The sequence below is a fragment of the Leptodactylus fuscus genome, chromosome 5, assembly GCF_031893055.1.
Source record: "Leptodactylus fuscus isolate aLepFus1 chromosome 5, aLepFus1.hap2, whole genome shotgun sequence".
Taxonomy (NCBI): Eukaryota; Metazoa; Chordata; class Amphibia; order Anura; family Leptodactylidae; genus Leptodactylus; species Leptodactylus fuscus.
The window spans coordinates 52,000,862-52,021,659 of NC_134269.1; the positions used below are offsets into that span (position 1 = coordinate 52,000,862).

The 20,798-nt window shown below is 42.2% G+C and overlaps 1 protein-coding gene across 2 annotated transcripts; it reads right to left on the reverse strand.

Annotated features, from left to right (window-relative positions):
- Nucleotides 1-1,609: 1,609 nt before the first annotated feature.
- Nucleotides 1,610-19,687, reverse strand: LOC142202793 (putative acidic leucine-rich nuclear phosphoprotein 32 family member C). Of its 2 annotated transcripts, none has more exons than XM_075273111.1 (7): nucleotides 19,550-19,687; nucleotides 12,401-12,550; nucleotides 8,539-8,661; nucleotides 8,223-8,421; nucleotides 5,016-5,113; nucleotides 4,384-4,435; nucleotides 1,610-2,463 (listed from the first exon to the last, which is right to left on the reverse strand). In XM_075273111.1, the coding sequence occupies exons 1-7, from the start codon at nucleotides 19,601-19,603 to the stop codon at nucleotides 2,408-2,410; spliced, it is 732 nt and encodes a 243-aa protein (XP_075129212.1). In that variant the 5' UTR covers nucleotides 19,604-19,687; the 3' UTR covers nucleotides 1,610-2,407. The 2 variants fall into 2 exon arrangements, with proteins under 2 accessions (XP_075129212.1, XP_075129211.1); XM_075273110.1 differs by having other exon boundaries at nucleotides 1,610-2,466.
- Between the last annotated feature and the right edge of the window lie 1,111 nt (nucleotides 19,688-20,798).

The following is a 20,798-nucleotide window of genomic DNA, read 5'->3' on the forward strand; positions in this document are numbered from 1 at the left end:
TACCCTTAGAGTTCCTAAAGGAAGGCATATGTAATGCCAGTCTTGATAAATCACACAGCGAAATGAATGTGGAATTTGAGACTTCTGCCTTAAATTACTCTTCCATTTTTACCTCTCCACACAGCAAAAATCGAGCAAGACAATTTTTTTTTTTTTTTTTCAGCATTAGAGATGAGCGAATAGTATTCGAATACCTCACTCCATAGGAATGAATGGGAGAGACCGCGTGTCGGTTGACGCTTAACCCCTTGCAGTTCACCCGCTCCCATTCATTCAATTTCCTGTCAAATTATCTGTTGCATGCATCTTAAGCGCTTCCAAAAAAGTGTTGAGCACGTTCTTGCTTGTGTCTCGAATAGTATTCGCTCATCGCTATTCAGCATCCATCTTTGATTTTTTTTTTTTTTTTTTTTATTAGGAAGTCAGCACTGGGAGTAAATCTAATAAAAAGTAGAAAAACAAAGGAAGGACTAAAATTTCTACACTCATATACACTCCTGGATTTGGTTCTAAATACTGGATCAAAACAACTAGAAAGTGTATAATTCCAGCTTTAAACTGACCATAGACTTTAGACAGTTGACAGCCATTTTTCTTGACTGCTCCATACATACCCAGGCAAAGCTCTGCACGCAGTGAATTTGTACTGACCTGGGACAGGGAAGAAAGACATTACCAGATACCCCTGGTAGCAGGATATCTCCTTGTGAACAAAGGGATCAGGCAGTTGAAATCCATCTGCTGTCGAGGGAGAGTTGGGAGGCCACCATAAACCTCAGATGGCCAACCAGACCTATCGAAATTGGTCTAGACCAAGCTATAGATTTACTGAGGCATTTTTTCAGACTCCACTTGCACACCATGGAAGACTAGTCTTGGTGGTCAGCTACAAGGTTTATACATATACTTAAGACTACACTGCTGTTTTTCTACATCGTTTTCTTGCCAATTTTACAGATATTATAAAGAATTTCCATATCATTGTCAGCATTGAATCACAAAGGACTTAACAGACCGATTTACACAAAGACCAATTTTTTGCATATATTGATCACACATGGCTACAACTTCTTTATTTTTTAGGTTTTTAAAGTGATTTTTGCATTTTTTTCCCACAAATGTTTAGACTTACAGGGGTTTTCCCACTAACAACACTGAGTACAGCTCTCGGTCAGCCCCCTAGAACAGTATGAAGCACTGGTAACGCATGCATACTACTGCCCCATTTACACACGGTCCTTGGGGATCCCTGTTCTTGAGGTTCAACCAGGTCCCAACAGTCGATTCTCCAATAATCGAACTCTCGGACAGGGAATAAAAGTTGTTCCTGGGAAAACTCCTATGATTGTTTTTCTAGAAATATTTTTCACTGAATAAAATGTAAATATTAAAAATATGACTTTTCATTTTAAACACTTAAATCACGTAAAAAACCGTAAATAGAATCTATATTTCACTCTTCACAGTTCACCATTTATTGTAGTATTATATATTCAGCTATAATTTGGGGGAAGAGGGGGTCGGGTAATTTATTTATTTATTTTAGGATTTTTATTAGGTTCCCCTAAAGGTTAGAAAAGACATTTGAGGGACTTGATTATTTTACTAATTTTTATTTTTTTTACACTACACATTTCCCATACAACTAGGGGCACCATGGTAGCCTCAGTTACAGGGGATAAGAGTTTTGATCATAGGACAAGTGTTACAGCTAGGGTTTTGTTGGTCTAGGTAAATCCTAAATATGAGCACCGTGTACAGCCAATCACATGATCAGAGGCCACTGTGATGTGAGGCCATGTCATCACTACATTGTATACGACTGAAGGATCGCTTTTACGGGCAAATCAGTATTGACGCACAACAAATGGATTCTCATTGATCCTCATGTATTAACATGATCTCAAATAAAAATGGTCCTGGTTTCCCATAGTCCGAAGAGTATATTCTAGTTTGCAGTTAAAATATATTAAAATGTTTATGGGTAATGGGACCACTTTGTCTGAGACAGGTTTAATACATGATGTCAAATTTAGAGTTAAGACTTTTGTCAAAAGGACACCAAGTAGAAACTAAATCTAGAAGAAACACAAAGAAAAAAAGTAATCCAAACAATCAGCAATGGGCATTGGAAAGACTGGGGCTGTATTGAAATAAGTGCTAAAAACACAAAATAAACCTTATAATTAGAAAAACTTGCAAGAACAGCAGTAAAAATACCAAGCGTGACTCTTCTTGTGTGGTTTCTTGTCCAGCACACGGCAACCTTACAACCAGGAGATAAAAGGTCAGGGTAATTCAAGGTAAAAACAGTCAAAAGTACAACAGAGTTTCCAAAAAGGTTCTTGGGGGTTCAGTCCTCTTTGTCAGTCACAAGGCGCGCTCCACATGTACCTTGTCCCGCAAACTAATCATCCTCTTCTCCTTCATCTTCAAGGTCCCGTTTTCTTTTCTGACCTTTTTCTGCTTTGAGGTGAGAAACAGACATCAGTGAATCACAAACTACTAAACCTTCAAGATCACACAAAAAGGCGTATACACCTGGGTGAGATACACCACCCACTTTGGAAATGCCATGATGTTGTGGACTGAATTTTAGGATCACAGAGCAAAAAAAAAAAAAAAAAAAAAGTAGTATTTGAACCATTTCTGCAATTATGCAGCTTTAAGGAAGGGTCAAACTATGTAACTTGGAGAGGACATTTAAAGGGGTTGTCCCATGAAAAGCATCCTATCTATACTGCTAGTTTATGTGGATTTAAGCATTTTCCTAAATACATTGCTTTAATCAAAACTGCTGTGTTTGGCCGCTATCTTAATTTATTCACTTTATTGTTGACACTGCGTTTCTATGGCCACTGGGCTTATCTGCTCATTTCCCAAGTGACCTACCGTGTTTTCCCGAAAATAAGACAGTGTCTTATATTAAATTGTCACTCTAAATATAGGACTTGTCTTATTTTCGGGGGTGCCTTATTACAACCGGCAGTCATGCCGGCACTTCCTTAGTGGAGCGTCAGCATGACTGCCGGTTGTAGGTAGTGTAGTGTAGGGGAGGGGGGAAGGTATCCTACTTACCTTTCCCTTCTTCCTAGCAGCGCTGGTGCTGCTGTTCGTCCCGGAAGTGGTGGGCAGGGCTTAGCTAGGCTTCGGGGGCCGGGGCTTAGCAAGCTCCACTTCACTGACACAGCAGCCGTGCTCTGTGCTCCGTGTGCACAGGAAAGCCGGCTGCTGCCTCTGCTGTATGGCAGCTGCTGTCTCTGCCTCTGGGATGAGCTGGGAGAGCTCATCCTACAACAGCAGAGGCAGCAGCCGGCTTTGCTGTGCACACGGAGCACAGAGCACGGCTGCTGTGTCAGTGAAGTGGAGCTCGCTAAGCCCCGCCCCCGAAACCTCCGCTAAGCCCCGCCCCCCGAAACCCCGCACACCACTGCCGGGCATGCCTTTTTTTGGGGGGATTGTCTTATATTAGGCAATTCAACAGAAACCCCTGCGCATGCCTTACTTTCAGGGGGTGTCATACTTTCGGGGAAACACGGTAGCTGCCTGCTCTCAGGGGGGGAAGGGAGGGGCTGACAAGAAACAGAGCTCCTCAGATAGGGGAGGGGGGAGGTGAGAGCTCAGGGATTATTGTGCTGTCTATCTTCAGCTTTTCCACTTATCAGCCGGCTTAATTGAATTTGGCTGATAAGGGCTGAGATAAGGAGTCCTTTACCTCTGTATGTAATGCAAGCTGGCTCAACTCCAGCTCTGCTACATCAGTTTCCACATCAGCTTTATACTGTGATAATGCATTTACAACCAATCCCTCATTACTTACTGCAAACATAGCAGATAGCAGAGCAAGTGAAACCCCGCCCACCAATGTGCCGAGAAATCCAGGAAGCGAAGAGAGCACAGAGCCTGCAGGCTCCAGAACAAGAGTTATGGAAATACCCCTTTAAGCAGTCTTCTGCCTTGGGTCCCTCTCCAAACTTTAACCCTAAAACAGCAGACATCCGATCGGCCCTGTTATAGTTAATGAGGTCCATCGGGGCTTTATATGTATCCACTATTTTAGCGATCCGCCTGTCAGTTGTCTTGGCCCTCTGGCAGCCAAGAATAACAGACAGCCCGATGCAGAAGTGAACGTAGACCATATTGAATTATCATAAAGTGTAATTTCTCCCATTAGCTCATCCATTATTTGCTTTTCACATTATAATTTTCCATCTTAACCTTTTGGAAAATATACCCTGCTCAAGGAAGTTTTCTCAAAACTTAATAAAATCTAAAATTTTACAAACTTACTTACGACAACTAGGTCAATGAAATGCAAATACCATATTTAAAAAAAAAAAAAAGTCGCCTATACCATCTGTATCTGAGGGATTAGTCACATACCATCCTGGTCAGCTTCATCCTCATCTCCTTCTCTATAAGCTTCCTCATCCTCCTTTAGAGGGAGAAAAAAAAATCAGATTAATGTTGGATTTCTGTGCTTCTCCAATGCCGTTTAACCATTAAAGTGCCAAGAGAGTGAAAAAAAAAAAAAAAAAAGACAAGACAACCCAGCAGTGAATATAATTTAAATTATACTAGCAAAGATCATATGTGCATTTGTAAACCAATGTAATAATCAATATTACAAAAAAAAATAGAAAAAGAACAACACACAATAAAACACTGGAACATAAAACAATAGAGCCTCACAACGCGAGTGTACAAGATCCAAGCTTCTATGGAGACCAGCAGGAAGACTTATGGAGTATACTCAGGACATATCACCACAACCTATAGCTCTTAAAGGAAAAAGTTTTTTTTCTCTTTTCTTACTGCCCGGTTTAATAAATAAATAAAACAAGCATGATGGAGGATCACAATTTACATTTTTTAAAAAATTTATATGAGGTAATGGGTTAATAAAGAGATACGAGCAGATTTTGGAATTAACCATCCAACCTGCAGACAAGTTAAAGTCAGACAACTGTTAGTACAGTGAGAATATATATATATTTTTTTTTTAAAGGTCGTACCTCTTCTTCGCCGCTCACTTCCTCTTCTTCTCCCTCCTCTTCATCATCGTCTTCCTCACCCTCATCACCCGGTGGAGCATCTTCATCATAGTCTTCCTCTGTGTGAGGGGGGGCAGCCTCAGTCACCAACAGACTGGAGATGTGTGTAATTTAGTCTCCAGTCTGTGAGCCACAGACAGAGGGAGTAACAAAACATCAGCTAATACAGCGCATGTGATGGGTGTCTAGAATGTGATGACACCATGTACATTCAAGGTTTTACGTCAATGGGAAAGCCATTTCAAGGGCTCTATGAACATGGTTATCCACAGGATAGGGAATAACATGCAGACCAGTGGGGGTCTGACCACTCAGACCCCCAGTGATCATGAGAAGAGGAGCCTTTCACCCCTCAGTCTGAATGGAGTGGTGTTTGGCAGCACGTTCAGCGCTCCATTCACTTCAACAGGAGAACTGGAAAAAGTACAGTGTTCTGCTGATCAACGGGGGTCTGAGCGGTCAGACCCCCCAGTGATCTGCAAGTTATTCTCTATCCTATGGATAACTTGCTTTCATGGAAAAAACCCTTTAACCCCTTAAGGACACAGCCCAAAAGTACGTTAAGGACCAGGCCTGTTTTTTCAAAATTGACATGTGTCACTTCAAATGGCAATAACTTTGAGACGCTTTAACTTACACAAGTGATTTTGAGAATGTTTTCTCGTAACACATTATACTTCATGTTAGTGGTAAACACTAATCAATATTTTTGTATTTACTTATTAAAAAAATAGGAAATTTGATGGAAATTTGGAAAAAATTGCAATTTTCAAAATGTGAAATTCTCTGCTTTTCAGGCAGATAGTTATACCACCCAAATACATTAATAAATATTATCTCCCATATCTCTGCTTTATATCGGCATCATCTTTTGATTGTATTTTAATTTATTTTGAACGTTACAAGGTTTACAAGTGTAACAGCGATTTTCCAGATTTACAAGAAATGTAACTGTTTGTTTTGTTTGTTTGTTTTACACACTTTATTTTATTTATTTTTTTTAAACTTTTTTACATTTGTGCTGTAAGCACACTAGAACCAGCGATCAGAGAGGATCACTGGTTCTATACTAACTATAGACTTGCAATACACGTGTATTGCAGTCTATAGAGGAAGCTAGCTATGCAAATGCATAGACTAGCTCCCACTCGTCCTGGCATCCAAGGGGTTAACCCTCCCCCCATCGGAGCTCGCTCCGATGGGGGGAGGGATTAAGGAGCAGCGTGTAGCTGTAAATTACAGCTCACACAGACTCCTGCTGCCGGCACCATGCTTTATAGCCCGGCCAAACCTCTAGGGTGCCATGATCACTATGGATCATGGCACCTTAAGGGTTAAACAGGGGGGGGGGGGGGGTCGGTGCAATCACCGTCCCTGCTGCTACAGGGGAAGCCTGGCTGTCAGATACAGCCGGCCTCCCGTGGAGATCGCACGGGCTCTGCTTCTGAGCCCGTGCAATCTCAATCACGTACAGGTACGTGGGAATGCGGGAACTAACCACATTCCCTGACGTACAGGTACGTGATTTAGCGTTAAGGGGTTAAAGAGCAGCTTTATACCTGCAGGTATTGTCGGCAGAGTACAGTAGTGGTTTACAGCAGACTGTATTCTATGAATGGAATGATCTAATATTGATCACCTACAGTCAGCAAATAAATCACGTTACCAAGGAACATTATACATCACACCTAACAAACTTTATCCATCTCAAAAAAACAGACTGAAGTAATACACAATTTTAATTTGTATGATGTAGAAAGTTGAGACTGGACTACCCATAGCAGTTCTTCCTTCAGTGTGTATGATGTTAATGTAATACATTACATGCTACTTAGATCATACTCACCTTTCCTTGGGTGCTCTGATGCCTCCCAGCGAGGTCCGGTCCTGGTCCATTGTTCATTCAGTGGAAGTCCCAGCCGCACGTGACCATAGAGGCCAATAAGCGGAAGGGATCCGGGATGTCACAGCTCGAGAGGAGTTTCCCTTCTAGTAGTAGACAGCTGAGCAGCAGGACTAGACCGCATTGGGAGGACACCGGAACCCCAGAGACAGGCGAGTATGATTTTTTATTTTTTTTTCCACCTCCCCAGCCTATTTAAAAAATAATTTTTTACCTGGACAACTTCTAAATCTCTTCCACAAACAGCCCCAAGAATACCCACCTTTGGGAATGGTTTGCATTAACCCCCACCACTTTTTGGGCTGATCCACAGCAAATTTTCTGGGATTGTTTCTGAAAATTCAGGTCTATTGGTAAGTACGAATAAAGGTTTACTGAAAACGTCTTCCAACCAATAGCTGTTATTCTAAGAATAATGGAAAATTATATAGCCTCCGCTTGCCACCATTCAAAAGGAGCCTGTATTGTTTATTTCTAAGGGGTTAAGTTCTGTCCTGGTCATGTGATGGGCTTAGAGTGGCACGGATGTTTTAGCGTTCTGTATCACGCAATGTGCACCTGTATGTCCACCACATGCTCAAGAGTGCAACAAGGTTTTATCTACATTGACAGCATATGGACATCTCGAATGTACTTGATCTATGTCCCCATTTTGCCGCGGCCAGTATATAATGTACTTGTATATTTGTACTTCTATAGCATGCACAGTATGAGAGCCCAGGCACCCAAACCACACACTTAGAAATAACAAAGGGAAATAAGGTGTTAAACAAGACCGTAGTGGATATAGTGAGAGTTGCCAGGGCAACTAGCAATGTAATAATTGAGAATATTTTTATACTAACGCACTAAAGGGGCTGTCAAGATAAATGTTAGAATAGCTTTATTACTCCCCCACATAGTATTATATCATTGGCTTCTTCTTTCATTATCCATTGTCTTTAATAATGTATCATCCTGTGACATCATGTGCACTCACTTTTATGTCAAATGCATTCAGTCAAGAACTCTCTCCGTTTTAGCCAACTTCCGCCATCATTAAATACACCCCCGGGGCATAACTAATGGCTATATCCTTTTGCAATGGCTTTGACATGAGACAATCACTTTCAGTAGGTCTACTCTGCCTGACCACCCTTCCTGCAGATCACCCTTGAGGGGTCCCATAAGCAAGTAATGTTTTAGATTAACAGAGGCGGAAGGTGGAAGGGTCTTGAAACACATTAAAATCTGGATTTGGGAAAGAGGAGTTCTCCATTACTCACCATCCTCATCATCATCTTCATCATCTAATCCCTCAACGTAGGCCTCAGCATCAGAGTCAGGAGCCTCCTTCTCATCACGGTCGTAGCCATCTAAGTAAGTGAGCTGGGGTAGGAGCTTGAAGACGTTTTCTCGATAGTCGTTGAGGTTGGTCACCTCGCAGTTAAACAGGTCTAGGCTCTTTAGGCTCTCTAATTTTTTCTGGAGGAGAGAGAAGTATTTTAGTGAGCGTGCCTGGTTATAAGAACAACGAAATCTGATATGCAAAACGGAGTCGTCATAAATCAAAGCAGCTCTCCATCCATAGAAGTATCTCACCAGGGGTTCTATTGTGCTCAGGTCCTTTATTCTGTTTCCACTTAGGTTGAGGTGTGTGAGGTTCGGACATTTTTCTGCCAGCACTTCCAGTCCACCAGAGATGTTGTTATCGCTCAACTCCAACTACAGATCAAAGGAAGCATTGCTCATTTAGTTTTACATTAAGGCACTAAGATGACGACTAACTAAAGAAGAACATTATCGTGAATAAGATATTTCTTTGCTCAAACCTCCTACAAATATAGCATATTGCTTCTAAGTGCATATGCCTATTGTATATGCAAAATGCCTTGTGCCCCTGTTGACACCATCAGCACAACATGTATTCAGTGACTGGAGAAAGTAAAGGGTATACTGCTGATAAAAAGACTGAATACTATCTAGCTAGTTGCAAAAATGTTGTGGTGAGGGTTGCGTAAAAATGTCTCAAGTGGAGTTTAAGAAGCTTCATACACAGACATCCGGCATCCTGCTGAGATCTGCAAAGGTAAAGATCAGGGCTCTTGGTGATCTGCATACATATTAGAAATAAAGCTTATGCAGTGCAGGGAGCTCACTGGTAAACTTTATTTTTCTCCAGATAACCCCTTTTAAAGTGTTTTTCTCAAGTTAAAAATATTGATGATCTATCTAGATCATCACGATCAAATCTGTGCTGTTCTGATATCCAGCACCCGTTTCAGCAGCTGATACACAGAGAATGGAGCAGAAAGCAGACAGCTCTCCTCTCTCTGTAGTGGACAAACTGCGTCATTGCAGCTTAGGAACTATTCAAGTGAATGGGAGCGGAGATTCAGTAACCTGGTCTGGCCACTACAAAGAGCAGAGAGCCCTCTGCTTCCTGCTCCTTTATCTGTATATCTGCTGCTGAGAAATGGGTGTTGGGTGTTAGACCCCCATGCATCTAATAATAGCGACCTTAGGAAATAGCCAGCCAGCCTGAGACTTCACACTAAAATTGAGAGAGAGAGAGAGAGCGTCCCTTCAGTGCTCTGGTAGAGCTGCGGTGTAGGACACGCCCCCTTCTCTCCCTGCCACCAATCAGAGGTGAGCCTCTCACTGCACAGGATAAGGGCTCCCTGGACCTGCTGCTACATGTGAGGAGGAGCTCCTGCCGTCTGCAGCCTGAGGGGGAGAGGAGCAAAGTGAAAGTAAAAACACCAGGTACGTGTGTTACTGACCATTCTTATTACTGTCAGGCATTTGGGGTTATTACTTTTGTTTCAGTAACTCCATGTGCCTCACATTAATAACAGTTAACCCCATCATGTCCCTCACATTAACCCTGTGTGGCTCACATAAGGGTTACTGAGGTGTGAGACATGGGGGTACTAATGAAGGACCTATATAATGAAGATGTTCACTGATTATCTCCATATGTCACATATCAGTGTCCCTTATGTAAAGCACACAGGGGGTTAATGTGAGGACATGATGGGGTTAACTGCTATTAATATGAGGTACATGGAGTTGTAACCTGCAATGCACATGACCAGACTCTTTATCTACAACTGTGGATAAAAGTACAGACCTATATATTTCAATTGACCCGTATATACAGCCATTCTATTTGTGGCTGTGTATCTGGGCCAAATTGAAGAACTGAAAACTATTGAGCAGGTCCTATATCTGTCCTATACATCCCCTATATCTGTCCTATACATCCCCTATATCTGTCCTATACATCCCCTATATCTGTCCTATACATCCCCTATATCTGTCTGCATTTGCAGCCCTGTCAATTCATTTCTAATGTATAGGTCAGTGAAAACCACATCCGTGCCATTTGTATGCAGGAGGCGTAAGGCTGAGGCCCCACATTGCAGAAATGCAGCGTTTTTGTTGCAGATTTTGATGCGGTTTATTTCAACCAAAGCTAAAAATGGCTACAGAAGGAATGGGAAATATATAGGAAGCTTCTTATACGTTTCCCTTCTGCTCAATCCACTCCTGGCTTAGGCTCAGAAAAACACAGCAAAATATGTAACAAAAAAAGCTGTGTTCCCTGTGCCTCAGCCTTAGGCTAAAGCCCCACGTTGCAGAAACAGCTTTTTTACGTTGCAGATTTTGCTGGTTTTTTTGAGCCGAAGCCAGGAGTAGATTGAGCTGGAGGGAAACGTATAAGAAGCTTCCCATATATTTCCCATTCGTTTTCTAGCCATTCTTGGCTTTGACGGAAAGAAAAACGCAGCCAAATCTGCAATAAAAAAAAGCTGCATTTTTGTAATGTGGGGCCTCAGCCTTAGTGTGATTCTATTGGGTGGTGACACTGTAACTAGATGCAATTATAGCCAAATCCAGTTCCTGGGCACCAGTGCATTCACTTTGTTGTAAGTGTGACACCCATTAATTCCTGGCTGGGGTTTTGCTGTTACTGCACCGCCAGGAACTAAAAGTGACAAATTAATCTGCGTTTCACTTAGGGAGCGTTCACACTACCGTCGGTGTCTGACAGCTAGTGTCCGCTGCTAATGTCCGTTCAAAATCTTGTGCGGATATTAGTATCGGACACTAGCTGTGTCTGTGACATTTTGCATTGATTTAAATGGACGTCGGGTGCGTTCGTTTACTGTTCGTGGGTGTCCTTAAGTGTCCGTTCCCAAAGATGTCCGACTTTTCAAGCGGACAGAAAAACCTACATGTCGGGTTTTGCTGTCCGCTTGAAAAGTTGGACATCTTTGTGAACGGACAGTTAAGGACAGGCACGGAGTACAAATGAACGCACCCGATCTCCATTTAAATCAATGCTAAATGTCACGGACACAGCTAGTGTCCGATACTAATATCCGCACAAGATTTTGAACAGACATTAGCAGCGGACACTAGCTGTCAGACACCGACGGTTGTGTGAACGCTCCCTTACAGAAAACTGAAGTTACTAACGGCCAAGGACTGGATGGAGCATACAGGCACATTGTGTGTCAGCTCTTTACAGGTGTTACCTCACTCTGCTCCCAGTCACATACATTACCACTAATTGTGGGTTACGCATGTACTTACATTGCTTCTAAAGGAAAAGAACATGTGTATCCAGGCAAATAGTGGTAAGCGCATGTGGCTGGGAGCGCAGTATGACAGCACCCCTGTGCTATATGACTTTAGTGTAGGTGTCGTCAGCTTTACAATTATTGCCCGGCACTCCGAGGACCTCATCTTTGATTTTTTAATTTAAATCGGCACGCTGAACAGAAAAGGTTGCCTACCCCTGATCTAGGGGAATAGGTGCAGCTATGACAACAGATTGTATTGGGGTGACCAATCAGGTTTTTTTTACGCCTTTATTTGTATTTTAAATTTTCACATTTTTAAAGAATAGTTTTATTGCATAATTTGTCCACCATAAAAGACCTCTGGATGACATTTATGCTGTATATTTTTCTATTGCTTTGCAGTTTTACATTGTAATTGGGACATCCATAACTACTTGTGTCTTCTCCTCGGGGAGAACCGGCCCTCACCTGCTCCTGCTAGTCTGCAGAAGCTTTAAAGCAGAAATACTACAAGATCTTTCTGCTGGCTGTCAAAAGACACTGGAAAGTTGTTAAAGACAAACACAATGTCCTACTCATTCTTAGCATTACTGAGGCCAAGTAGAAAATAATGGCACATACAGATCTGAACACTAAACCTAAAAACACAATCCTGCTGAACTTGTTGTCAGTGGTTTTGCAACATTCTTCATCAGATATTCATGCTCTACTACATATGGTGCTCCTTCCTATACTAGACTTATTCAGATTTATAGGACTTGTATAGTAAGCAGACCAATGTAAATGTTTTATATCGGTGTCTAAACTAGTGGCTTTGACTGTAAACACCACATCAGTGAACATTTGGAAACATGAATAGGAATTTTTTTTACCTTTTTCAATTTGTTTAACTTTGGTAAATTTGCGACGGAGCTGAGGCAGACATTTATTGTGCTCAGAAATTCCAGTTCTTCAAATTCATCCGTCAGCCCTTCTATTTTTCCATCTTTTGACCTGCAGTTATCCAGTACAAGCTCTTTTACCTGTAGAAAAATATAGCACATGCTAAACAATAGCTCATATCCCAGATGTCTGCATGTTCCGATTTACTGGGCATCCTGGGATGGTCACCATATGTATCGGTCCCTACCATGAATGTGGCTTAGTCTAATTTCCCTAACTTAGTTACATACAATAACCAACCAGCATGTTACTGAAGTGTAGAAGGAGGGCAAGAAAACTGGAGTACCCCCAAAACATGGTTATCCTTAGCTGAATGCAAACCCAGAACCTCAGCGCTGCAGGAGAACAGCGCTAACACCCGAGTCACTGTACTGCCCAACTTTGTAATGTAATGTAAGAAGTGAATGGGAACAGATGCAGATGGAGGGAGTTCTGACAGTGTCTGTTAATCTAATACCATTCATGTCTGCCGTTGTCATCCTATGACTCAGAACACCAATGGATGGTAGTGTACACGTATATTTTTGTACCTGCAACCTAAGTGTGGCATGTCCAATAATCCAAAGAAACAAGAGGAAATAACAAATCCTCATAAATTTAACTTAGCCATATACATCACCATAAGCCCCCCAATGCACCTGCACACTCACAGTTGTCAGGAGAGTATCAGGCCTCCATAGACATCAGTCAAATTATAACAAAAGATTATAATAGATACCAATGACAAGGAAAAGCTGTAGTGGAATAAAACAGGCAGATTTAGCAATATCATCCAGAATTTATATAGGAAAGACGTAGATGAGACAGCCAGAAACAGTGTAAAATCTGTCACAATAGTGTCACTGGGTGATTTGGCACGTTAGATAATTCACTTTCCTTTGCTACTTCTTGGCTGGCTTACTTTGGACCAAGATATTGTACCAAATAAAGGCCCATGGCCAAAAAAACCCCAAAGATCGGTAAATGTCCCCCCTTGTATTATACTTAGTAGTGCTTGGAGTGACATATGTCCCAGAAGTTCTCCCTTTGGTCTTCTGTGCATCATGTAATAAAATATAAGTTTTGCCCAGAATATTTGTATTAGGTGTTTCACATCTGCATAGTGGGTGAATCTGCGATCTGTTCTAAAAACCACATCAAAACGGATTATTTTATGTCTGCCGCGATGTTGTCTGCCATCTGCTGGTGAAAGCAAAACATTGCATGGAAGATATTCCCCTCTCACCATCAGATGGCAGGCAACATTACACACATAAAGCACTGGGTCACAGAGAAAGGAGAGATTTACAGCGTGCATGTGCGTGCCATACTGTATGTGTGTGTGTACGTGTCACAATGTATATGAAGACATATATACTGTTTGTGCGCCACAGCACATACGAATGCATATATTATATAGCTGTATGTGTCACAATGTGCATGAAGACATATATACTATATGTGTGTGTCACAGCATGTATGTAGTACTATATGTTAATCTATGTATATACTGTATGTGTTGTCAGTGTGCAAATATAAATATACATACACACTAGGGTTGGGTAAATAATAGTAAAATAACCAAACTAAAAGTCGGCTTAGTTAATGTGAACTTACTTCCATTGGATATATCAATTATTACACATCCAGGCTATCCTGTCTCATATTGCCATTGGGATATGTCACTAACTCTCTGCTAACCAAACAGTATTACTGATATGTGAATACCGGTAACTGAAACCAAAATCCAATGGCAGTGTATGGCATATAACTAAGGAGCGTGGCATGTAAAAAGGGGCAAGCCCTAATAGGATTGTTCATTAACTGTAATCAAGGAAAAATCCCAAATTATGGCACAATTGCTCAGCCCTAATACACACAGGTCTTCATGTATTTATAGCCCGTTTCCTTTACAAAATCAGACATAAGTATCGTCTACTGCCCATGATCAGCCTGTGGATCTTTACGTCAGCTCAGTAAGAAAGCCGAGCACATGCCATAGCAGGACGCCGCTCTCCTCCGAGTAAATGGAAAATGCATCCTAAAATATTAAACAGCCTCATCTGTAGACAGAAACACACACAGGAACGCTCTCTTATCAATGGTAAGACAGTGCTGGCCTACAGCAGGGCGTATGAATATACTAGATAACGCCTCAACTGACAATTCCCCTATGTAGGGTTATTATCAGGATCTCTCCCTGGAGCAGAGGAAGTATGAGAAGAAGATGCAGCGCTTTACAGCAGCTACAAACCGCTCCACTATGTGAAGGTGCAATGTACTGCTGGAGGAGCGACCATCTGCATGACATCCAGCCTTGTCTTTGTACAGGTTGTGAATAAATGGCTAAGATATACATTGGATTACATGCGTATGACTTACAAAAATGCTGTTTAACAATAATTTAAAAAAAATTAATACATTGCTGTCTGTCAATATTCCAGAATGCTCATCTTTTTTTACCAGTATATATTACCTATATATTGAGGTCTGTGCTGTAAGATGAGAACATAAACTAACACAGATTCCACAAAAGATCAATCAGACTGTGCAGAAAGTGCCTTAACCCAGTATCCAAAAGTCCAGTCTGATAAGGCAGAGGCTAAGCTGTGACATCAGGAGGAATACAAGTTCTATGGTAAGATTTTTCCCATTCCATTGTAATAGCATAACTATTGTAGTGTGGGATTTGGCTGCAAGTTGCATGCACTTCAGGATGTCACAGTTGCATGGGTGGTGACAAACACATCCCCTTCCCCAACCCACAGTACTGTCAGGGGGGCTATTCCTCCCCACCCAGTGAGGTGGGCCCATCTGACACAGCAGTGATATCTCTGGCACAGGGGCACATAACTGCAAAGCTGAAAGCCAGCTCTCCAGCAATACTTACCGTGCCACAACCTAGAGGACATGAGGAGTCCCCTTTAAAGTGGAACTAAACTTTCAAACAACTTCGATTTTCTGGCAGCATTCTTGATATAAAGATAAGATAATCCTTTAATAGTCCCACCATGGGGAAATTCAGTGTGTTACAGCAGCATGGATAATACAGTAATATATTACAAGAAAGAACACATACAGCTCATAGCAGATAGAAAAGATACATGGCAATTAGGAAGAAAAAAGAAAGACTCAGGATCATTTAGTTCTCTGTGCGGAGTGATCTTCGCTTAGCCTGATGTAGATTATGTAGCCTGACTGCGGTAGGGAGGAAGGATCTTCTATAGCTCTCCTTCTCACACTGGAGTTATTCTCCCACATGGAGGTCACCACAGACAGTATCCTTCTGTCACCCACCACCTGTACTGGGTCTATAGGGGCTCCCCAGGATAGAGCTGGCCCTTCTAGTCAGCCTGTCAAGTCTATTTCTGTCCCTGGCTGGTATACTACTCCCCCAGCATGGGAATGGAATAAATATTGATATCTACTATGGATTCATGGATTTTGCCTCTTGTGAGAGATTCTTATCACGTATAGCTGTAACAAACTATAATAAAACAGGGAAACTAAGTTGGGGGTGACTTTAAATAGTTATATCTTGGCCATTATAAAACAGGACAGTGCTTCTGGAGTCCTATAAAAGCGGTTTCTCATTTTTCATAGGACATCAAGATTCTAGCATTTTCTGTATTATTTCCATTTACAAACATAGTCAGGCTTGACATATGTATATGCGGCTGCTCGCACTCCTGATTACTCTGGAAATAATACATCTTGTGACAATTGGGGCAATTTAGCATCAATGGTAGTGGATTTCCCAGACTCAACAGGTGTTGGTGGCGCTGGGTGTCAAATAAACAGCAGGTTCAGTGATACAATACAAAGTAAGTGGCTTTATTCAGCTCATAACAGGACAAAACAAAACAACAAACAGCCTAGCCCAAATACAGGGCAATACCTCACTCCTTGAACTCTGACTTATCCAAGTCAAGATACTTCTCTGAGGCTTCTGACTGGCTCACACTGAGCTTAAGCAAGTCCCATTTGGTTTTCAATTTCCTTGGAACAGACCTCCTGTCTGTCTCCACGTGCTCCACAGCACTAGCACTATCCTGCTGTGTGCACTCTCTCTGGAGTTGACCCCCTTTCTCTCCTGTGGGTGTGGTCAGAGTCCTTTTTAACCCTGTTTTCGGTCGCTCTATAGCGCCCTCTAGGTTCACACCCTCACAATATAAATCAGCAATGGTGTCATATGAAAGATGAGAATCTTATCCTTCATATGACATCAACATAACTATTCTACGTTTTATAATGGCCAATATAATATAATGTAAAGTGACCTGATTTTAGAGCTTATACTGAGGGCCTGTACTCCAGTGAGAGAAACAAGGCAAAAATACAGAAGGGACAGAAGTGGATTTTAGCACAGGACTTTACAGAAAGGAGCCAAAAATCTGTTATTAAGTATTATAAGTATTGCAATATTTTTTTTAAAATTATTAATGTTACAAATACTGCCAGAAAATCAAAAGTTGTTCCAAAGTTTATTTACTATGAAATTGAACCTTGTACTTGAAAAGTGACTTGAGATTTGTACAAGATGCAGATTTGGATTTTGGTCGACATTCCCACCATTGCATTCAACCTGACCTTTTTTCAGGAGACCAAGATCGGGAGACCCTGCATTTAGCATCAACATAATGGCTTTCTTGTGAGATTCTCTACCCTTACAAAGCACTTTTATACACTTTTCGATAACATCTGCAATAACGTGGCACCTATCAGGCCATTCTGATGTTACATAAAAAAATTCTAGCACCAATACATACAAAGAGGATTCCTAGAACATAAAACTATCCCTAAATAGAGGCAGGTATGGCTAGGCTGACATGGTGGAAATTTTTACTGCAGAATGCTGCCATAATCCCACGTCCCATTCGTTTCAATGGGAGGCAAACACTTAATTTTCGACTACTTAAAATTAAATCAATCAATCATCAGTTTCCTCTTAAACTTCCCAATGAAGGGAATAGGAGTAGATATTCTTTATACTGCTGGCAAGAAGATTTCTGAAACAGATGTTGCATAGCGGGTCCCACTGTGTGAACCTAGCCTTAGGAAGCTCCAGTCGCCTGTACTGACATGGGTTGACAGATGAACTAGAGTTATGTGGCGTTTACATATCTTCATCATGGCTTTTGTTTGTTTGATCTGGGCAAGATCCATCATGTTCTGATGGCTGATATCTTTATGCTGAAATGTAGAAAATCTGCACCAGAAATCTGCAGCCAAGCATCACTTCTCTGAGACCCCAACAATAGGGAATTGGGGTGTATACTAGTAATAAAGCTTAAACAGTGCAAGGAATGTACTTCTAAGCTTTATTACGCCTCGGATAACCCCTATTATATACCATGTTATTGGCACAGAATACGTGCCACCGTCAGGATTAAGAATAAACTGTGTGAACATGCCCTAAAAAGTGGTCAGCGGTGTTGCCTTGCAAAGTTGAAGTCCTGGGTTTGCATCCAGTCAAGAACATCTGCAAGAGGTTTGTATGTTCTGCCCATGTATGTGTTGATTTCCTCCCATACGCCAAAGACATACTAAAAGGGCACTTAGATTGTGACAGCAAGTGATGACAATATCTGTAGGACTACATTCACATTTGCATTGAAGTCTCCAGGCGGAGATCCTTCAGAAATCCCCAAAGCCTTGAAAGACTGATTTTATTTTTTTCTGACAGTGATTTTAGTTTATGAACAGACACCTGATGGACCCTGTTATAGTCAAGGAGGTCCCTCAGGCAGGAGAACGGAAACAGACGCAGGTGGCGATCTAATGTAAAGTGCTGAGAAATATGTTGACGCCATAAGTAAAATATATACAGCTAAGCAGAAATAAGTCGCCAATGTATAGAGTACAGTATACAGCAGGCAGCTCAGCAGTTAGCACTGGAGTTCTGGGTTCAAATCCCGCCAAGGACAACATCTGCAAGGAGTGTGTACGTTCTCCCTGCATTTGCGTGGGGGTTCTCTGGTTTAATCCAAAGACATACTAATAGGGAATGTAGATTGTGAGCCCTATAAGGGACAGTGACCACAATGCGGAATAAGATGGCGCTATACAAGTAAGCTAAATAATAATAATAATAATAACGATAAAGCATATGAAAGGAGGGCTTGTAAGAAATGTGTAATCTGCTGCTAGTCCTGGATGTTACTTTCTATTTCTTTGTTTGAATGAGAACATCTGATCTACACAGTAGCATGCAGCTCCACAGTCCTCACCAAGCTGCAGCTTTTAAATTTTTGTTTTTTTGGGTGGATTGAAAATATCTTTATTTACAATCAGATCACAAACTGACAGCGGACTGTACAGTGTCCAAGTAGCGGGTATATATTGGGGTCATGGCAAATAAATATAAATACTACCATTACTGTGACAGAGCGGGGGGCAGATACCCGGCAATGTACGACCTGGGTATCGGTTATGATGCACAGGCGGTATATTAGGCATTTCTATCTATCAGGAGTGATCTGATACAACAGATTGGAGATTGCCCCCTCTACACAGCAGGGGGTGACAGATGACAGCTCGGAGACACATGGCACAGTGTAAGGCCAGCTATGGTATATGGCAGGGGCATTATATAAGATAGTATCCTAGTGACCTATTTATCGTGCAGACTGTAACTGCCATATAATATATATACGTGGAGGACATTTAGTATATTCCATAGACAATCGCTCAGTATAGAATATCATACGTCATTTTCATATCAATCTTGTGATCGCATAATAATCGTCACATGTATGGGCAGATATCGGTCGTCGATCACGAATAATAAGAGGTTGGAGGAGAGTCGATGAATAGCCGGAGCTCCGGAGGCTCATGACGAGCACAACACGGGCGGTATGATCATACATGACAGGTGTGAGGAGGCAGCAAGCTGATCAGTCACATACAATCACTCCCAGGTCTCCCCGCATGGTTACATTGTTATTAGGTAGCCAAAGACATCGTAATATATACAACCCCCGGCTACAGGTAACGGGGCCTGCGACACCCGCTGCAGGTCACCGGGACACTCCCCCGGAGCAGGCGCCCTTCCTCCTCCTCCCCCGCACGGTCAGCCCCCAGCGGGCATTGCTCCTTACGTCGGCCGGTGTCCTGTTCCGCAGCTCCAGATGAATCCTCCTCTTCATGTCCATTTTGCGGCGGCTGCTGCTTTGTCTACAATGGAGTTGCTCCCGTCGAGGTGACGTCAGTGTCACGTGTTGTCCGAGGGGGTCACCTGATTGTATTTTACCCCGCCCCTTTTCCCATTCAGTAGAGGGCTTGCTGCTGGATGAGGTCGTGCAAGGACTGTGCAGTGTAATGGAGCAGGCTTGGAGGATAGTATGTATTGTATAGGGAGCTGAGCGGATTGATGCGTCGTGTATGGCGGGTATATGTGTCCTGTATACGGGGACGGCGGCTGTACCTAGTGCTAATAACCAGCTATTAGTCTTTTCTAAGCCTGTGACCGTGTACACTAACCTGCTGGATTTGTTTGGTTGAGTGACATTTAACCTGTCCAATCAAATTGTAGCTTCTTGAATAGGCAGCCAATAGCTACCCAGAGAAAAGGCGCGCACTGCGGTGACATCTTCGCCCACTCGATGTACACAATTGTGCTCGGATCACTAGGGGGCGCTCCCTGTGCATGAATTTACATATTTACTATAGACTTGCACACAGTGGAAGGCGGGCAAAGCTGACCGATAGTGGCGGCAAAAGTTGGTTCTTACTGTAGAAAGGCGGGCAAAAACTACGTGAAAGTACGATAGTGGACGGAGATTGGGGAAGTCTGTGGGGCCATTTTCATGTGTTAAATGCGTCACTGACTATACTACTGCCATAGCCTGTTTACTTCACGATTGCAAGTTGGAAGGTATTAAAGAAAAAAGTGATAGACACGATTTCCTTCCTCTTTTGTTTATATTTTTCCAGATATAAAAAAATTAAAACACATAAAAATTAAGCCCCATGTGTCACAGAAAAAAGAGGCAGATACTAGTTGAATAACCCAAATGATAAAAATGTTATAGCCCTCGAAGTGCAACATATAAAAAACCTGAAAATATGTCTGGTCCTGAACCACAAATTGGCCCCGTACTGAAGTGGTTAATGTAGTGCCCTCAGGGTCGGACTGGGGTGTCTAGGGCCCACCAGTGGAATTGTTTCTAGGGGCCCACTGCCAGGACCCTGCAGATCGGCGGCGGTACCAAGACACGATGACTAAAGGTAATAACTACAGATGAGCGAGTACTGTTCAAAACGGCAGTTTCGAATGGCACGCACCCATAGGAATGAATGGAGCCGGCAGAACGCAGGCCCCGTCTGCTTGCCGGCTGCGTCCATTCA

Bases quoted from the DNA above. Each gene is read 5' to 3' on its own strand.
- LOC142202793 (XM_075273110.1), bottom strand. From the start codon at position 19,603: ATGGACATGAAGAGGAGGATTCATCTGGAGCTGCGGAACAGGACACCG. The intron at 8,662-12,400 runs GTAAAAAAAATT...TTTGATCTGTAG, and splicing joins AGTTAAACAAATTGAAAAAG to TTGGAGTTGAGCGATAACAA. The intron at 5,114-8,222 runs GTGAGTAATGGA...CCCCTCACACAG, and splicing joins TGAAGATGATGATGAGGATG to AGGAAGACTATGATGAAGAT.